General features: G+C 44.9%; 1 protein-coding gene across 1 annotated transcript in view; it reads left to right on the forward strand.

Annotated features, from left to right (window-relative positions):
• Positions 1-17,212, forward strand: part of FAM227A (family with sequence similarity 227 member A) — a 68,583-nt gene that overhangs the window by 28,205 nt on the left and 23,166 nt on the right. Inside the window, exons 10-13 of the mRNA XM_066253083.1 lie at positions 2,843-2,950; positions 5,740-5,819; positions 8,004-8,091; positions 12,779-12,873. Coding sequence (XP_066109180.1) covers positions 2,843-2,950; positions 5,740-5,819; positions 8,004-8,091; positions 12,779-12,873 — 371 coding nt within the window. The remainder of the gene's footprint in view (positions 1-2,842; positions 2,951-5,739; positions 5,820-8,003; positions 8,092-12,778; positions 12,874-17,212) is intronic.

Consider the following 17,212-nt stretch of genomic DNA (forward strand, 5'->3'; position numbering starts at 1 on the left):
GTGCTGTTGAATTCTGTTTGCTAGTATTTTGTTGAGAATTTTTTCATCTATATTTATCAAGGATACTAGCCTATATTTTCTTTTCTTATAGTATCCTTATCTAACTGTGGTAAGGATAATGCTGGCCTCCTAAAATGAGTTTGGGAGTATTCCCTCCTCTTCAATTTTTTAGAAGAACTTGAAAAGGATTGTAGTTAACTCTTCTTTAAATTTTACTAAAATTAATCTGTGAAGCCATCTGGTCTTGGGCTTTTCTTTGTTAGAGGTGAGGGGGGTTGATAACTGACTTTATCTCCTTACTCATTATTTGTTCAGATGTCCTATTTCTTCCATGATTTAGTCTTGGTAGGTTATATGTTTCTAGGTATTTATACATTTCTTCTATGTAATTAGGGGAAGTTTTTTATCAATGTAAGGAAATGTTTACCAGCCAAGGTCACAGATGCCAGCTGTTTTGTTTTAAGATTTTATTTATTGCCTGACCAGGTGGTGGCGCAGTGGATAGAGCGTTGGACTGGGATGTGGAAGGACGCAGGTTCGAGACCCCGAGGTCGCCAGCTTGAGCGCGGGCTCATCTGGCTTGAGCAAAGAGCTCACCAGCTTGGACCCAAGGTCGCTGGCTCCAGCAGGGGGTTACTCGGTCTGCTGAAGGCCCACGGTCAAGGCACATGTGAGAAAGCAATCAATGAACAACTAAGAAGTCGCAACGCGCAACGAGAAACTGATGATTGATGCTTCTCATCTCTCTCTGTTCCTGTCTGTCTGTCCCTGTCTATCCTGCCTCTGGAAAAAAAAAAAAAAAAAAAGATTTTATTTATTGATTTTAGAGAGAGGATAGAGAGAGAGAAAGGTGGGCGGAAACTGGGAAGCATCAGCTCGTAGTAGTTGCTTCTCATATGCACCTTGACCAACAAGCCCGGGGTTTTGACCTGTGAATTCAGCATTCCAGGTCCATGCTTTATCCACTGAGCCACCACTGGCTGGGCACAAGCAGGCCTTTCTAAGGATAACAGTTTACTATGTTAACTCTTTTCTGCACAGCTGTTTAATCCTCTTAACATATGAAGGATCCAACACTTTATCCACTGCGCTTGGTGGCGCAGTGGATAAAGTGTCAACCTGGAAACACTGAGGTCACCAGTTCGAAACCCTGGGCTTGCCTGGTCAAGGCACATATGGAAGTTCATGATTCCTGCTCCTCCCCCCTTCTCTCTCTCTATCTCTATCTCTCTATCTCTCCTCTCTAAAATAAAAAAAAAAATTTAAAAAAGAAAGAAAGAAATTTAACAGCAAACAAATGGAGGAGCAGCCATGCAAATCCAGGGATTCAGATTCCATACCATAGCAGAGGTAGGTCTATGAACATTATTCCACTCTGCCTCCTGTTTCCTTCCTTCCTTCCTTCCTTCCTTCCTTCCTTCCTTCCTTCCTTCCTTCCTTCCTTCCTTCCAACAGAGATAGAGCTCTCTCTGTCAGAGAGAGGGACAGATAGGGACTGACAGACAGGAAGGCAGAGAGATGAGAAACATCAGTTCTTCGTTGTGGCACCTTAGTTGTTCATTGATTGCTTTCTCATATGTGCCTTGATCAGGGGGCTACAGCAGAGTGAGTGACCCCTTGCTCAAGCCACCGACCTTGGACTTGATTCAAGCCAATGACCTTTGGGCTCAAGCCAGTGACCATGGGATCATTTTTATCATCCCACGCTCAAGCCAGTGACCCCGTGCTCAAGCTGGTTAGCCCATGCTCAAACTGATGAGCCCACGCTCAAGCTGGTGACCTTGGGGTTTCAAACCTAGGTCCTCTGCATCACAGTCCTACACCCTATCCACTGCGCCACTGCCTAGTAGGCTCTCTGTCTCTTTCTATTCCTCTTTCCTATTCCTTCTTTTTGTCCAAGGTTGTGCCTCCTTTTCCTATTCTATCCCCAGTAACAAATCTCCTGTCTACTTACTTTGTCCAACAGAGACAACATTTTTGCATAGAGGCTGAAATTTATCAATTAATCCTTCATCTTTTCTTTCCTAAACCAGAGAACTGAGGGAGACAGTGTAGTCCCCCTCTGATGTCTGAGAGTCCAGGTTCCAAGAAGTCAAGATTCTGAAACAGATGATTCCCTAAGAGAAAAGCAGTAGTCCCATAAAAAGAAAAGAAAGAGGAAAGGGAAAGAGATTCCTGTGTGCGGGGCCGATGATAACTGCTGGGGGAAAAAAAACTATTTATTAAGTGGGTCAGCAACTATAAACTCCTAGAAAAGTAATACATATAAGGGTCTGTCTCCAAGCCAGGGGTGGCTATGCTAATTTCCAGCCAGTCACAGAGAAGCAGTCTCACTCTTCTATCACTATCAAACATTTAGGATGAACCCATTTCTGGTACTTAGCTAAGTGTGTTAATATGTTGAACATAATTTACTAAGTGCCTATTTATTATGTTCCAGGTCCAGTACTAAACCCTGGAGGTAGAAAGATAAATAAGACCTGCCCTCAGAGAGCTCATAGTCCAATAAAAGCAGAGGAGATAGACAAGAAGCAAATAATTACAGTGCCTTCACATCTGTATAGCACATCACAGATTCACACATCCCTGGTGTGATCTGATTCTTATACCCATGCTGTCAGGAAGGCAGGGTGGCCATCACCGGCTGCATTTTCCAGATAAAGAAACCAAAGCCGCCTAGAGAGGAAGGGACAGCAAGACCACAAATCCCGTGTGGTATGGGGATAATGCTTGCTGGAAACCCAGTCTCCTCAGGACCAGCAAGGGGCATCTCAGAGGCTGTCTTCTGTTTTCTGCTTCCCATTCTCTGCAGTTTTCACTGTCACTTTTGACTCCCTCTTAGGTATATATCCTAGCCTGCGGAGCTATGACTGTTGGGACTACTCAAAACTGGATCCAGAGAGATTCTGGAGAGAAGAATTAATGTCGCAGAGAAGAGGACTGACAAAGGGTAAGGGACCATTTATGGACACCTGTCCCCCTTTTCCGGGCATGCCAGCCACCATCTGGTTGGGACATGGGAAGGCCTCAGTATTGAAATCCTCAGGCCAGCTTCTCTTTCTTGTAAACCCAAACTAGCTACCCAAATGACTGAAATGTTAATTTGTGAACCAAATCAGCACAGCATAATTGTTGGAGTGTGGAGTTGGTATTTTATATTTTAGTAGATGCCAGTTATCTAGTGTCTACTATGTGCCAGGCACCATACTAAGCTTTTCATCCTTTTTATGTAATCCTCACAACAGGGAGGTGAAGTACACACTAAATCCACAGGTGAGGAAACTAGAGTTCAGAGAAGCAACTTTCCCAAGGCCAGCTTTCTTCTTGCACTTAACAGACCAGGAAAGAGCCCCGTGGGCCAGGCACTGTGCTGAATAAACACTAGGCTCATGCGTGCAGGCTAATGGGAAATACAGGCAGCATAATAGCACACAGTGGATTGGGCACTGTGATGGGGAATATGGGTGCTAAGCAGCTTGGGAAGGGGTACCCAGCCCAGCCCTGAGAGGGTCAGTAAGTGGGAGTTAGGCTGTGATTTAAAGAATGTGTGTTTTAGGCTGGTAAAGGGGAGGACTGCTGTTCCAGACAGAAGGAACAGCGTGTGAGAAACCCAGAGGCCAGAGGGGAACCGAGAGGCATTCCTCATGTCTGCAGTGGAGAATTGTGATGGATAACCAGCCTGTTGGTGGCTGAACCAGGATCCAAACTCAGAACTGCGGAGTATGGTCTAAGAACCAGCAGCATCAGCATCAATGTCTTTCCAGATGGACTAAATCAGACTCTGTAGTTTACCAAGATCCCCATGATCGATAAGCACATTCCAGTTTGGGAAGCCCTGGTGCAGGCAGGGCACAGGGAGAGAATACCTGACAGCCTCAGAGAAGAGTGAGACTGCTTCTCTGTGACTGGCTGGAAATTAGAATAGCCAGCCCTGGCTCGGAGACAGACCCTTATATGTACTACTTTTCTAGGAGTTTATAGTTGCTGACCCACTTAATAAATAGGTTTTTTCCCCCAGCAGTTATTATTGGTACCGACACACAGGAATCTCTTTCCCTTTCCTCTTTTCTTTTTTCTTTCCTTCCCCTCCCCTCCCCCTCCCCTCCCCCTCCCCTCCTCCCCTCCCTCCCTCCCTCCCTCCCTCCCTCCCTCCCTCCCTTCCTTCCTTCCTTCCTTCCTTCCTTCCTTCCTTTCTTTTTGTGAGAGAGACAGACAGATAGATAGAAAGGGAGAGAGATGAGAAGCATGAACTCATAGCTGCGGCACCTTAGTTGTTCATTGATTGCTTTCTCATATGTGCCTTGACCAGGGAGCTCCAGCTGAGCGAGTGACCCCTTGCTCAAGCCAGAGACCTTGGGCTCAAGCCAGCAACCAAGGGATCATGTCAGTGATCCGACGCTCAAGCTGATGACCCCACAATCAAGCAGGGTGAACCCACACTCAAGCCAGTGATCTTGGGGTTCAAACCTGGGTCCTCAGTGACCTAGGCCAGCACTTTATCCACTGTATTACCGCCTGGCCAGGTACACACAGGAATTTCAAAGTGAAAAAAATATAACCTATAAATTGTCTTCAAATTTAATAATGTTTCAGTGAACACTAAATCAAGTACTTGAGGAGATTGATAGATTGTTACTTTTTAAAGCATTTAATCTAACATTTGTTTATTTCAATTTTGCTAGGTTCTGAGTTTTTTTGTTTTTCTTTTGAAGTCAGTACTTTTAAAATGTGGATTGAGCCCTGGCCGGTTGGCTCAGCGGTAGAGCGTCGGCCTAGCGTGCGGAGGACCCAGGTTCGATTCCGGCCAGGGCACACAGGAGAAGCGCCCATTTGCTTCTCCACCCCTCCGCCGCGCTTTCCTCTCTGTCTCTCTCCTCCCCTCCCGCAGCCGAGGCTCCATTGGAGCAAAGATGGCCCGGGCGCTGGGGATGGCTCTGTGGCCTCTGCCTCAGGCGCTAGAGTGGCTCTGGTCACAACATGGCGACGCCCAGGATGGGCAGAGCATCGCCCCCTGGTGGGCAGAGCGTCGCCCCTGGTGGGCGTACCGGGTGGATCCCGGTCGGGCGCATGCGGGAGTCTGTCTGACTGTCTCTCCCTGTTTCCAGCTTCAGAAAAATGGAAAAAAAAAAAAAAAAAATGTGGATTGAATGCTTGTCCTGTGTACTCTGCAAACTTTATTCCCTTTAATTGGCTCATCTGTCCTGCCCTGCAAGGTAGTTAGCATTCACACCTTTTAATGAGTCACAGAGGTTAGTCATTCACCCAAGTCACTCAGTGAGCAGTTCTGGTTTGAGGCTGGTTGTCATGCTGTTGCCTCCAGGGAGGGGGCTGTCTCAAAGGTCATGGTTTGCAGTGTCACCCCAGGATATGAAGGAATTGAAGAATAACTTTTTTGCCTGACCAGGTGGTGCTGCAGTGGATAGAGCGTCGGACTAGGATGTGGAAGACCCAGGTTTGAAACCCCAAGGTTGCCAGCTTGAGTGTGGGCTCATCTGGTTTGAGCAAAGCTCACCAGCTTGAGCTGAAGGTCGCTGGCTCGAGCAAGGGGTCAGTTAGTCTGCTGAAGGCCCACGGTCAAGGCACATATGAGAAAGCAATCAATGAACAACTAAGGAGCCACAATGAAGAACTGATGTTTCTCATATCTCTCCCTTCCTGTCCGTCTGTCCCTCTCTCTGACTCTCTTGCTCTCTGCCACACACACACACAAAAAAAATAAGAACTTTTTCTTTCCCCTAGGAAGAGAGCTGTCCTTCCTCACTTTTAAGACATACTCTTTCCAGAAGTCTGTCCAGAGCAAGAAGATCCACTCTCCTCATGTGAGTGGAGAGGCACAAACCCAGACCCCTTGGAGCCCATAAACTTTAATGACTTCACTGTCAGTCCTATATCTAGCAATCCCTATCCTGTCATATTGGGGAGGGGCCCTTGAATTTTTCCAAGTTCCAGAGTATGGTTACAGTGAGGGTCAATAACAATACTGACCCAACTTAGGCCAGCTTGTGCCCACACCTGCTAATTTCAGATCTCAAAGCCCACCCCCCTCTCAGATATTTGTGGGCATCTCCAGAGTGAATCTCACATTGGTTCATCATACCTGAGCTGTCAGCATATGGAATCTGAGCAGCAGGGTGACCACATGGGGTAGAATGGTTCTATCTCCTCTGTGCCATGGTGGGGAGGGAGCCCCAGAGCAGGCTTAGTTTGCCGTCCTGAACCCAGTTATAGTCACCCAGCCTCACGTACTTAGGGTGGTTGCTGGTTACAACTTGAGACTAGATGGAAAAGGACTTTGGAGAGTGCACCATGCGCAGATTTTCTTTGTATATATCTATTCTAGTCTTTACAATGTTCCTGCAAGGTCAGTAATTATTATCTTTATTTGGCAAAGGAAAAAATAAACTCAAAGAGGTGAATCACTCATCCCAGGCCACTTCCGCTGACATCAGGATGCTGCTAGTCTGAGCTCTTTCTGCACCATTCTGCTGCCTCTAACAAATAGGAGAGTCTAATAACTCAATCCAAGCCAGTCTCTTTGCATTTGTTCTCTGCTTTACTGTAGACTCTCTGAAGCCTGTTAAGAATGAGCATGATGCTTCATTGAGCCCTGGGAGTGTTTTCTCTCTTACAAACCCTAGTAACTGCTTCAACACTACAAGCATCAGTAGCTGTCGGACAACCAGCTGCATGGTGCATTTTAGCTTTCTTCTTCCTATTCAAATATCATGTTTACATAAAAGCAAAGTAGTGATTGTTGAGGCTGGTAGACTGCTCATCTGCCAGTTGGCAGACCATCTGTTTAGTGTCCCTAAACTCCTGCTCACCCTTAAAGACAGAACAAGGCTGTCTTCTCTCCTTGGAAACCCTTCAGCTCTCCCCCAGATAGAATCAAGCGTTCCCCACTCTGCCTTCTTATGATGCTCTGCTTGTACTTCCGGCCTACTATTAGTTGTGCTGCAGTATCTACTGTTCCCTTTCTCTATACAAAGAGAAACTCTCATTTTTTTCTGGGCATGTACATGGCTAGGTAAAAGATTACATTTCCTAGCCTCCCCTACATGTACGTATGTGTAGCCATGCGACTAAGATCCAGTTAATGAGATATAGGTGGGCGCCATGCCGCATTTCTTGGGAACCTTAAGAAAAGAGCGAATATGAGTCCTTGACCTATTTGTCATTCTCTTCATTCTACTGCCTGGAATGTGAATGTGATGACTGGAGTTCAGGCTGACATTTTGGACCCTCAGAACAAGATTTCTATCTTAAGGAAGGTGGAACCTTGAGCTGGAAAAAGCCGGAGGCCCTAAGGACTTGTCTCAGGAGAAATGTCATATAAACCCTAGGTTGTCTACCTTCAGACTGTTGTGCGGGAAAGAAATTTCTACCTAGTTTGAGCCACTGCTATTTTGAGTCTCTGTCACTCACATACAAACTTACTCCTAACTTACATTGCCTCTCTAATAAATATGTGATACTTTCCACACCTTAGCATAATCGTCTATTTACTATTCTCTCCCCTGGTAGACTGGGAGCTCCTTACCAGGAGTAGGTTTCAGGTTCTTCCTAGTGCCAGGCACATTGGTAGTTGCTCAGTGAAATGTTTACTGAAGGAGTCATGGTGGTTGTATGAACAGTGGTAGCAATGTTCACGGAGCACTTTCCATGAGTTGCCACTCGTATGCTTTGCTGACAACCTCCATAAGAACCCCATGAGGAAACAAGACAATAGAGAGGTTCAGTGACTTGCCCACGATCACCAGCTGTTGCGTAGCGGGGTGGGAGGAAACCCTGTCTGCCTCAGCCCTCAGCCTCTAGCCCATGCATCTTCTGCATCATCCTGCATCCCCATCCTGGGATGGGGGCTGAGTTGTCGAGCTGTACCTGAAGGCTCCCTCTCTGCAAGAACAATCAGAAATATCTAGGAAGTAGCATGTGTACTTTCTATATTCCTCTCACTACCAGTTTTACTGAATTTGTTCTTTTTTCCCCCCTCTTCCCTGGAGTCTACTAGTGTAAAGTCAAACAACGAGAGAGACTCTTTATCTAAGAAAAATTCAGAGGATACCTCACAAGTACAGGATACCATGAAAGGTACATTAACTACCTAAAAGGGAAATGTAAGCTTTCAACTCAGTTATTATCTCCAAAACCCTGGTTTCTTTAGGTTTGTTTCAACATAATTTGTCACTCTAGTTCATACCAAGGTTCCATCTAGCCTGGGCTTTGGCACCAAATGATATCTTGTGAGAGGACATAATTTTCTTTTCAGTTCAACAAGCACTGATTCAATTCCACTTTTGTAATGATGAGTCCAACACAGCACTAGTATCTGTGGGAAAGAGAGGTTGTTGGCAATGGAAGGAAATAAATCTAAGACATGATTACTCTCCTCTCCCCATCAGAAACCAGCATTTACTGAGGTAGGAACTGATTTGTTCCTGGTTGTTAACTTATACAGGTGACTGAGTAACTACCCACCGGGGCCAATGCTGTTGAAAGAAAAGTTTGTTATTCACAATTCTCCTAGGAACAAGAAGCATGGCTTGCCCTGCACAGCCAGGGGATAAAATGCAAGTGGCATTTTATGACTTTACCTGAGCTTCTGTCTCTAGCATCCCTCAGTGATCTGAATACACCCCAGGTACTGTCACACTGATTGGAAGCTGAGGTCTACCATATGCTCTCTCTCAGGGTTAGTCAGGAGGCAGAAAGGAGCAAAGGGAAGGCGTGTATTTCCTTGGGAAAGACCAGGCATGGCGACAAACAGTTTAGGATTGGCTAATTTTGAGTAACTCTGGCAGGCTTTGGGGGTTCAGGGGCTCTCCCTACTTGTCTGGCACCTGACCCTGGATTTAAGTCAGGGAAAATATCAGCTTGTGTGAAAGTTAGATAAAGGTGATGGTTCAGAGGATGGGCTCTGAATCACAGGGGAGATTGAAACAACTTTGTCCATTTGTTTGGCCCTGCAATTAATGGATGCCAAATAGACAAATACAGAATCTCAGAAAACACAAGAACATTGTGGACAATTTCACAAATCATCTTTTTTTAAAAAAAAAAAATTTCTTACATATTGATTTTAGTGAGAGAGAAAGGGAGAGAGACAGGAACATCCCTCTGTTCCCGTATGTGCCCTGACCGGGGATCAAACTGGAAGCCTCTGTGACTTGAGACAATGCTCTAACCAACTGAATTATCTGGATAGGGCATCTTTTTTAATTTTAATTTTTCCATTGACTTGAGAGAGAGAAAAAGAGAGAAAGAGGAAGGGTGAGGGGAGAAGGAAGAGAAAGAGAGAAAAGCGTCAGTTCATTGAACAACAATTTGGCAGTTCATTGTTCCACCAATGAACTATGAACACAATGAAATGGTTCTATTTAGTTGTGTACTCATTGGTTGCTTCCACAATATTTTTTAAAAAATTTTAAATTCATTTTAGAGAGGAGAGAGAGAGAGAGAGACAAGGGGAGCAGGAGCAGGAAGCATCAACTCCTATATGTGCCTTGGCCAGGCAAGCACAGGGTTTCAAACTGGTGACTTCAGCGTTCCAGGTCGATGTTTTATCCACTGCACCCCACAGGTCAGGCCAACATTGGTTGCTTCTTATGTGCTCTGACCAGGGGTTGAACCCATGATGTCGGCGCGCTGGGATGACCCTCTGTCCGCTGAGCAACTTGGCCAAGCCAAACTATTCTTTTTCTTGATGTACAAATGGAGGCTCAATAAAGTTAGTATGCAAATTATATCTCAACAGAGCTGTTATTAAAAAAAACCCAAAATAACTTTAGGACTACTCATTGAGAGATATAGCCAGGTTTGTAAATACAAGCATACCTCAGAGGTATTGCAGGTTCAGTCCCAGACCACTATAATAAAGTGAATATCATGATAAAGCTAGTCACACGAATTTTTGTTTCCCAGTGTGTATAAAAGTATGCTTACACTATACTGTAGTTTGTTAAATGTGTGATAGCATTATGGGTTTTTTGTTTGTTTTTTGTATTTTTCTGAAGCTGGAAACGGGGAGAGACAGTCAGACAGACTCCCACATGCACCCGACCGGGATCCACCCGGCACGCCCACCAGGGGCGATGCTCTGCCCACCAGGGGGCGATGCTCTGCCCCTCCGGGGCATCGCTCTGCCGTGACCAGAGCCACCTTAGCGCCTGGGGCAGAGGCCAAGGAGCCATCCCCAGCGCCCGGGCCATCTTTGCTCCAATGGAGCCTTGGCCGCAGGAGGGGAAGAGAGAGACAGAGAGGAAGGAGGGTGGGGGGTGGAGAAGCAAATGGGCGCTTCTCCTATGTGCCCTGGCCGGGAATCAACCCGGGTCCCCTGCACGCCAGGCCGACGCTCTACCGCTGAGCCAACCGGCCAGGGCCATGTTTTCCAGTCTTTTGTGTCCACATTGTTCAGATTGTGTGCTATAATAAAAATAGAGATTTGGTCTTTGTCCCTGGTTCCTGGCACAGAGCTCCTAAAAGCCTCTAAATTTCCAGAGCCATAGTAGTGTCATTCATAATGAACATCTTTCAACCATACCTAAGTATATGCTAACAAGATGTCTTAGGTTGGGACCCCAGAAAGCTTCAAGATGCAGTTTGGGTACCAGAAAGACCAAATATGATTAGAGGGTGGGAATGTTTAGTTCCCTCTCCCAATCTCCAGGGAGGGGTGGGGGACTCTAGAGATTTAGTTATGAAAACTCCTAAACAGTGTGATTTGATGAACAGGTTGCTGAACACTTTGATGTACTGGGATGGCGATGTGCCTGAACAGAATTTTATCAAACTTTCCCAGTTCTTTGAGAAACTTTGTACTGTTCTGTGGCAAAACTCAGCGGTTAAGAGCTCAGGGTCAGAGTCAGACAGATCTGCATGCAAGTCTTGGCTTTCTCACTTATTTGCTTTGTGAACTTGGACAAATTAGTTACTTTTCTAAGTGTCATTTTCCTCACTAATAAACTGAAGAAAAGCAGGAGTTACTATCTTAAAGGACTGACAGTTAAAATGTACTGCATGCCCAGGTTTAGTGTAGTGCCTGACTTGTAGTTAGTGTTTATTACATGAGAATTATTATTACGACCTCAGGTAAACCTCTTAATACTTTGATCTAGGAATTGTTACCATCACTTTATTTTTTTTCTATTTTTACTTTATTTTTTTAATTCAGAGAGAGAAAGACAGAAACATCAATGTGTTTCTGTATGTGCCCCAACCAAAGATTGAACCAGCCCCTGCATTGCAGGACAGTGCTCCAAACCATCCGAGCCACCCAGCCATGGCTAAATTGTTATCTTCACTTTGTAGAATAGGAAACTGAGAAAGAGAGACAGACAGAGAGAGACGGAGATAAACACATACAGTATAATCTTTAGCAGTTTCTTTATCACAGGTTTTTTTTTCTTTTTTCTTTATTTCTTAGCAAGAGAGATGGACAGAGACAGAGAGAGGGACAGATAGGGACAGACAGACAGGAAGGGAGATGAGAAGCATTAGTTCTTTATAGCAGCACCTTAGTTGTTCATTGATTGCTTCTCATTCATGCCTCGATGCAGGGGAGAGGACAGGGGGACTTCAGCCGAGCCAGTGACCCCTTGCTCAAGCCAGCAATCTATGCTCTTCCTTGTTTTTGTTTTTCTATGAATGTCTTTATTTCATCTTTGTTCTTAAAGGGTAGATTTACTGGTTACACAAGTCTACCTAAATGCTCTGCTGATTTTATTCCACTGTCTTCTAGCTTCCAGTGCTGCTGCTGAAAATGCTGCAGTACCTCTAATTATTAATTTATAGATGACCTGTTGTTTCTCTCTGCCCATCTTTAAGATGTTCTCTGCTAATTTTCTCCTACAGAAAGACTATACAACATTGTGCAACAGTTGGATATTTTTTCATTTAATTACAACACCTTTTCTGATCTGCTTATCTTTTTTTTAAAAAAGCCTTTAACCTTCCCTTGTTCTTTGATCATACTTTAACCTATAGAGAATTCTATCATGGCACCTGAGTTGGTATTACATTTATTATTTGCATGTGTTTCTTTTCACTAAAGTGTGAATTTCTTTTTTTTTTTTTTTTAAGATTTTATTGATTTTTCAGAAAGAGGAGGTGGGGAGTGAGTAGTATCAACTCATAGTTGCTTCACCTTAGTTGATCATTGCTTGCTTGTTGCTTGTCATATGTGCCTGGACCAGGCAATCTCAGAATTCTGAACCAGTGACCTCAGCATTCCAGGTTGATGCTCTAGCCACTGTGCCACCACAGGCCAGGCAAAATGTGAGTTTCTTGAAGATAGTGTACTTCTAGCACCTGACGTAGGCCCAGCACATAGTAGATGCTCTGTAAATGTTTGTTTGTTGGATGGACAGATTAATAAATGGACAAATCAGCCTGATCCATGGTGGCGCAGTGGATAAAGCGTCAACCTGGAAACACTGAGGTTGCCGGTTCAAAACCCTGGGCTTGTCTGGTCAAGGCACCTAAGGGAGTTGATGCTTCCTGCTCCTCCCCCCTTCTCTCTCTCTGTCTCTCTTTCCCCTCTCTATAATGAATAAAAATAAAATAAATAAATAAATAAATAAATGAACAAATCTGTGTCCATAGGTGTATATATGGATAAAATTAAAGTGAAACTGTATTAATTTACTGAGTTACTTCCTCTCTCTAGTATCTTCCAATGATCTGAATACACCCAGGCATTTTCACACTCTTAGGAAACAGAGGTCTACCACAGCCAACCAACTCCAATGATTTTTTTTTTCTGCTAATATTGCATTGACAGATCATTATATTCAGACTCTGGCCATGAGGAGACCTACACAACAAGTCAAGAGGATATCCGAAGCAAGAGGCCATGAGAATATGCTTCCTAAGAAGGTGATGGAAATTTAATAGCAGAGATGATTTAGAAGGAGCTAGGGGGCATGGCTACAAAAGTAAGCACCAAAGGGATGTCAGGGTAAGAATTGGGATTTTTCTTTTAAGTGTTGTGGGTTTTTTTGGACAGAGACAGAGAATCAGAGGGAGGGACAGATAGGGACAGACAGATGGGAAGGGAGAGAAATGAGAAGCATCAATTCTTTGTTGCAGGACCTTAGTTGTTCATTGATGGCTTTCTCATATGTGCCTTGACTGGGGGCTACAGTGGAGTGAGTGACCCCTTGCTCAAACCAGCAACCTCGGGCTTCAAGCCAGCAACCATTGGGCTCAAATCAGAGACCATGAGGTCATGTCTATGATCTCATGCTCAACCCAGCGACCCCACACTCAAGCTGGTGAGCCCGTGCTCAAGCTAGATGAGCCTGCGCTCAAGCCAGAAACCTCGAAGTTTCAAACCTGGGTCCTCCATGTCCCAGTACAATGCTCTATTCACTGCGCCACTGCCTGGTCAGGCTTAAGTGTTTTGTTTTGTTTTTTTAAGATTTTAATTATTTTTAGAGAAAGGAGAGAGAAAGAGAAAGGGTAGAGGAGTGGGAAGCAACTTGTAGTTGCTTCTCACATGTGCCTTGGCTGGGCAAGCCTGGGGCCTCAAACTGGCAAACTTAGTATCCCAGGTTGATGCTTTTTTTGAACCTCCTTCTTTTCTCCATGTTTATTACAGCTACCTCTTTCCCATCAGCCTCTAGCATGAAACTTTTGAGAAGGATTAGGCCATGGTGGAAAAACAGACAGACATGGTTCAAATCTTGGTGCTCCACCTCATTAGCTGTGTTACTCGAGCAAGCTGTTTAGCCTTTTTGACCTTCTTCTATAACATTTGCAAAAGGAAGCCAGCAGTGGTATTATGGTTCCATTTTTTTTTATAAATAAATTTTTATTTTAATGAGGCAACATCAATAAATCAGGGTACATATATTCAAAGAAAACATGTCCAGGTTATCTTGTCATTCAATTCTGTTGCATACCCATCACCCAAAGTCAGATTGTCCTCCGTCACCTTCTATCTAGTTTTCTTTGTGCCCCTCCCCCTCTCCCTCCTTCCCTCCCCCTGCCCCTCGTAACCACCACACTCTTGTCCATGTCTCTTAGTCTCGTTTTTATGTCCCACCAATGTATGGAATCCTGCAGTTCTTGTTTTTTTCTGATTTACTTATTTCACTCCGTATAATGTTATCAAGATCCCACCATTTTGTTGTAAGTGATCCGATGTCATCATTTCTTATGGCTGAATAGTATACCATGGTGTATATGTGCCACATCTTCTTTATCCAGTCCTCTATTTTTTTTTTTACAGTGATTAAAGCCTTTAAGCAAACTCTTGGCCAATACAGCAAGAATTCATAAAAGAGTAGTGTCCTTAACATGTTCACCAAGTCCAAGTTGGCCCCAACACCATTCCAAATCCCTGATAAATGCAACCCAACCCCAGTTCAGTCTGTTAGGAACTGTCACAAGGAGCAGGAATCCAGGAAAAGTCCACATCCAGGAAAACTTTGCATGGCACTGGAATTGTTGTCACAATTCTATACTTTGCAGCTCATGTCCAAGTCCCAGTGACCGCTGCTTCTAGCTGGTAATGATTCAGGTAGACTGGAAAAGCCATCTGCAGCATGTGTGGAGATGGAGTTTCTGTTCTCCTCTGCCTGGAGTGATGAGACCAGGTTGCTTTTCCCTGGAGCTCTGCGACTGTGGCTTGGTAAAGAGAACCTTGGGATACACTAAGCTGGGTGGCAAAGGTAGATTCATAATAGAAGTTGGCAAAAGGGGGAAAGAGAGCTCTAAATTAGGAGTAGGTCCCAGCCTGAAATATGAGTGGGGCATTGAGGTAGGAGGAATAAAGGAAACACTATATATATATATTTTTTTTTTTTTATTTTATTTTATTTTATTTTTTTCATTTTTCTGAAGCTGGAAACAGGGAGAGACAGTCAGACAGACTCCCGCATGCGCCCGACCGGGATCCACCCGGCACTCCCACCAGGGGCGACGCTCTGCCCACCAGGGGCGATGCTCTGCCCATCCTGGGCGTCGCCATGTTGCGACCAGAGCCACTCTAGCGCCTGGGGCAGAGGCCACAGAGCCATCCCCAGCGCCCGGGCCATCTTTGCTCCAATGGAGCCTTGGCTGCGGGAGGGGATGAGAGAGACAGAGAGGAAAGCACGGCGGAGGGGTGGAGAAGCAAATGGGCGCTTCTCCTGTGTGCCCTGGCCGGGATCGAACCCGGGTCCTCCGCACGCTAGGCCGATGCTCTACCGCTGAGCCAACCGGCCAGGGCAGGAAACACTATATATTAAACAAAGCAGCAGAAAATAGGACTATCAACACCCACAACAGAGATCTTTGAGGGAAGAATAAAAAACCTGACTATTCAGGCTAGACATAGTTAAGTGGCCCTTGTGCAAATGAGATCAGTTTACCTGCTTCTTGGAAGAAATACCCTAGGCTCGTCCACATGTCGTAGACGGCCCTGGGCACCTTCAGCCTTCCATGGCAAACCCCAGCATTCTGGGCAAGGTTAGGTCATAAGTGGCTGGAGCAGGGCTGGAAGAGACTGAACCCTCCCTTAGAGGAGCGAGGGAGAAGCCTACCTTCCAGTGTCCCTGTTTCCTCACAGCAGAGGCATGTAAGTCTGGCAGGCTTTAGCTCAATGACCTTCCTTTCCACTATTGGAGCAGGACCCAGATGACATCCTATGAGACCCTATGGTTCATTTTTATTTTTGATTTAAAGCTCCCTGAATTACTGCTCCCAAATGCATTAAAGGGCAGGTAAACTCACCGGACACATAAGACTCGGGCTGCTGGGAAAGGGGAATGGCTACTGGCAACCAGGAGAACAACTCTCTGATAAGCTGAGCAGATCCTAGATCCAGTTTGGATTTTTCTAGACTTTGAAAAACTTAGTTTTTTAAAAAATAAGTTCATCAAAACCAAATACCTGTTATCTGCCATCACTTTCGTTTCATTAAAGAAAGATCATTACAATATAAAAGTGTAGAAAAGACGATCTCAGGGTAAAAGAGAGACCTTAAAGTGAATAAGTTTACTTTATGCCAGATATATCATAATGTATTCTTCCTTGTTTTCCTTATTCCATTGGAGACCAGTGAGCACAGACTGGCCACATGTGGAGATGGGGATTTAGGCATCATGAGACTTAAATGATCGATAGGTTCCCTACTAACCCCAAGCTTCTGTGATACAGTGGGATCTTGCTGTAGAATAGTGCTTCTCAACTGGGAGAGATTTTGCCCCCTCAGAGACTTTTGGCCATGTCTGGAGACATTTCTGGCTGTCACTGTGGAGGCTGGGGTTGGAGTAGTACTGTCACTAGCAAGTGGAGATCAGGGATGTCACTAAACATCCTACAATGCACAGGAGAATCTCCCACATCAGAATATTATCTGACCCAAAATGTCAAAGTACTGAGGTTGAGAGACTCTGCTATAGATAGAAGAACTCTCATTACGCAATTAAAATGGGTAGGATTAGAAAATAGTGTGGTTAGGTCCGGTTGCAACCTTTATTCTCAAGGCAGAATTTTTTTGTTTGATTAAATTCTAACCACTTTTTCAAAATAAAATATATATTTTTTAATACAAAAGTAGTACATAATCATTATTGACATTTTTGGGGAAAGGCAGAGGAATATAAGGATGGAAAGCAAACCACTCTCAGCCCCAGCCTGCTCTTTCCTGATCTACTTCCTCTTAGCTGTCTGTTAGCATCTCAAATGCAACACATCTCAATCAGACCTCTTTTTTTGTGTGACAGAGACAGAGAGAAGGACAAACAGACAAGAAGGGAGGGAGATGAGAAGCATCAGTTATTTGTTGTGGATCCTTAGTTGTTCATTGATTGCTTTCTCATATGTGCCTTGTCTGGGGGCTACAGCAGACCAACTGACCCCTTGCTCAAGCCAGTGACCTTGGGCTCAAGCCAGCGGCCATGGGGTCGTGTCTATGATTCCACACTCAAGCCAGTGACCCTGCGCTCAAGCTAGTGAGCCTGTGCTCAAGCCGGTGACCTCGGGGTTTTGAACCTGGGTCCTCCGTGTCCCAGTCTAACACTCTATTCACTGCACCACTTCCTGGTTAGGCTCAATCAGACCTCTTTCTTTTCCCACTCTGCTAACCTGTCCCTTCCCAGGTCTTCCCCCTTCAGCAACTGCACCTAAACCTTTTGAGTCATCCTTGCCTCCTCTCGTTCTCACGCCCACATTGAGTCCATCAGCAAATCCTGTTCTGCTTTCATAATATATTGCACATTGATCGCTT

Source organism: Saccopteryx bilineata, chromosome 1 (assembly GCF_036850765.1).
Source record: "Saccopteryx bilineata isolate mSacBil1 chromosome 1, mSacBil1_pri_phased_curated, whole genome shotgun sequence".
Taxonomy (NCBI): domain Eukaryota; kingdom Metazoa; phylum Chordata; class Mammalia; order Chiroptera; family Emballonuridae; genus Saccopteryx; species Saccopteryx bilineata.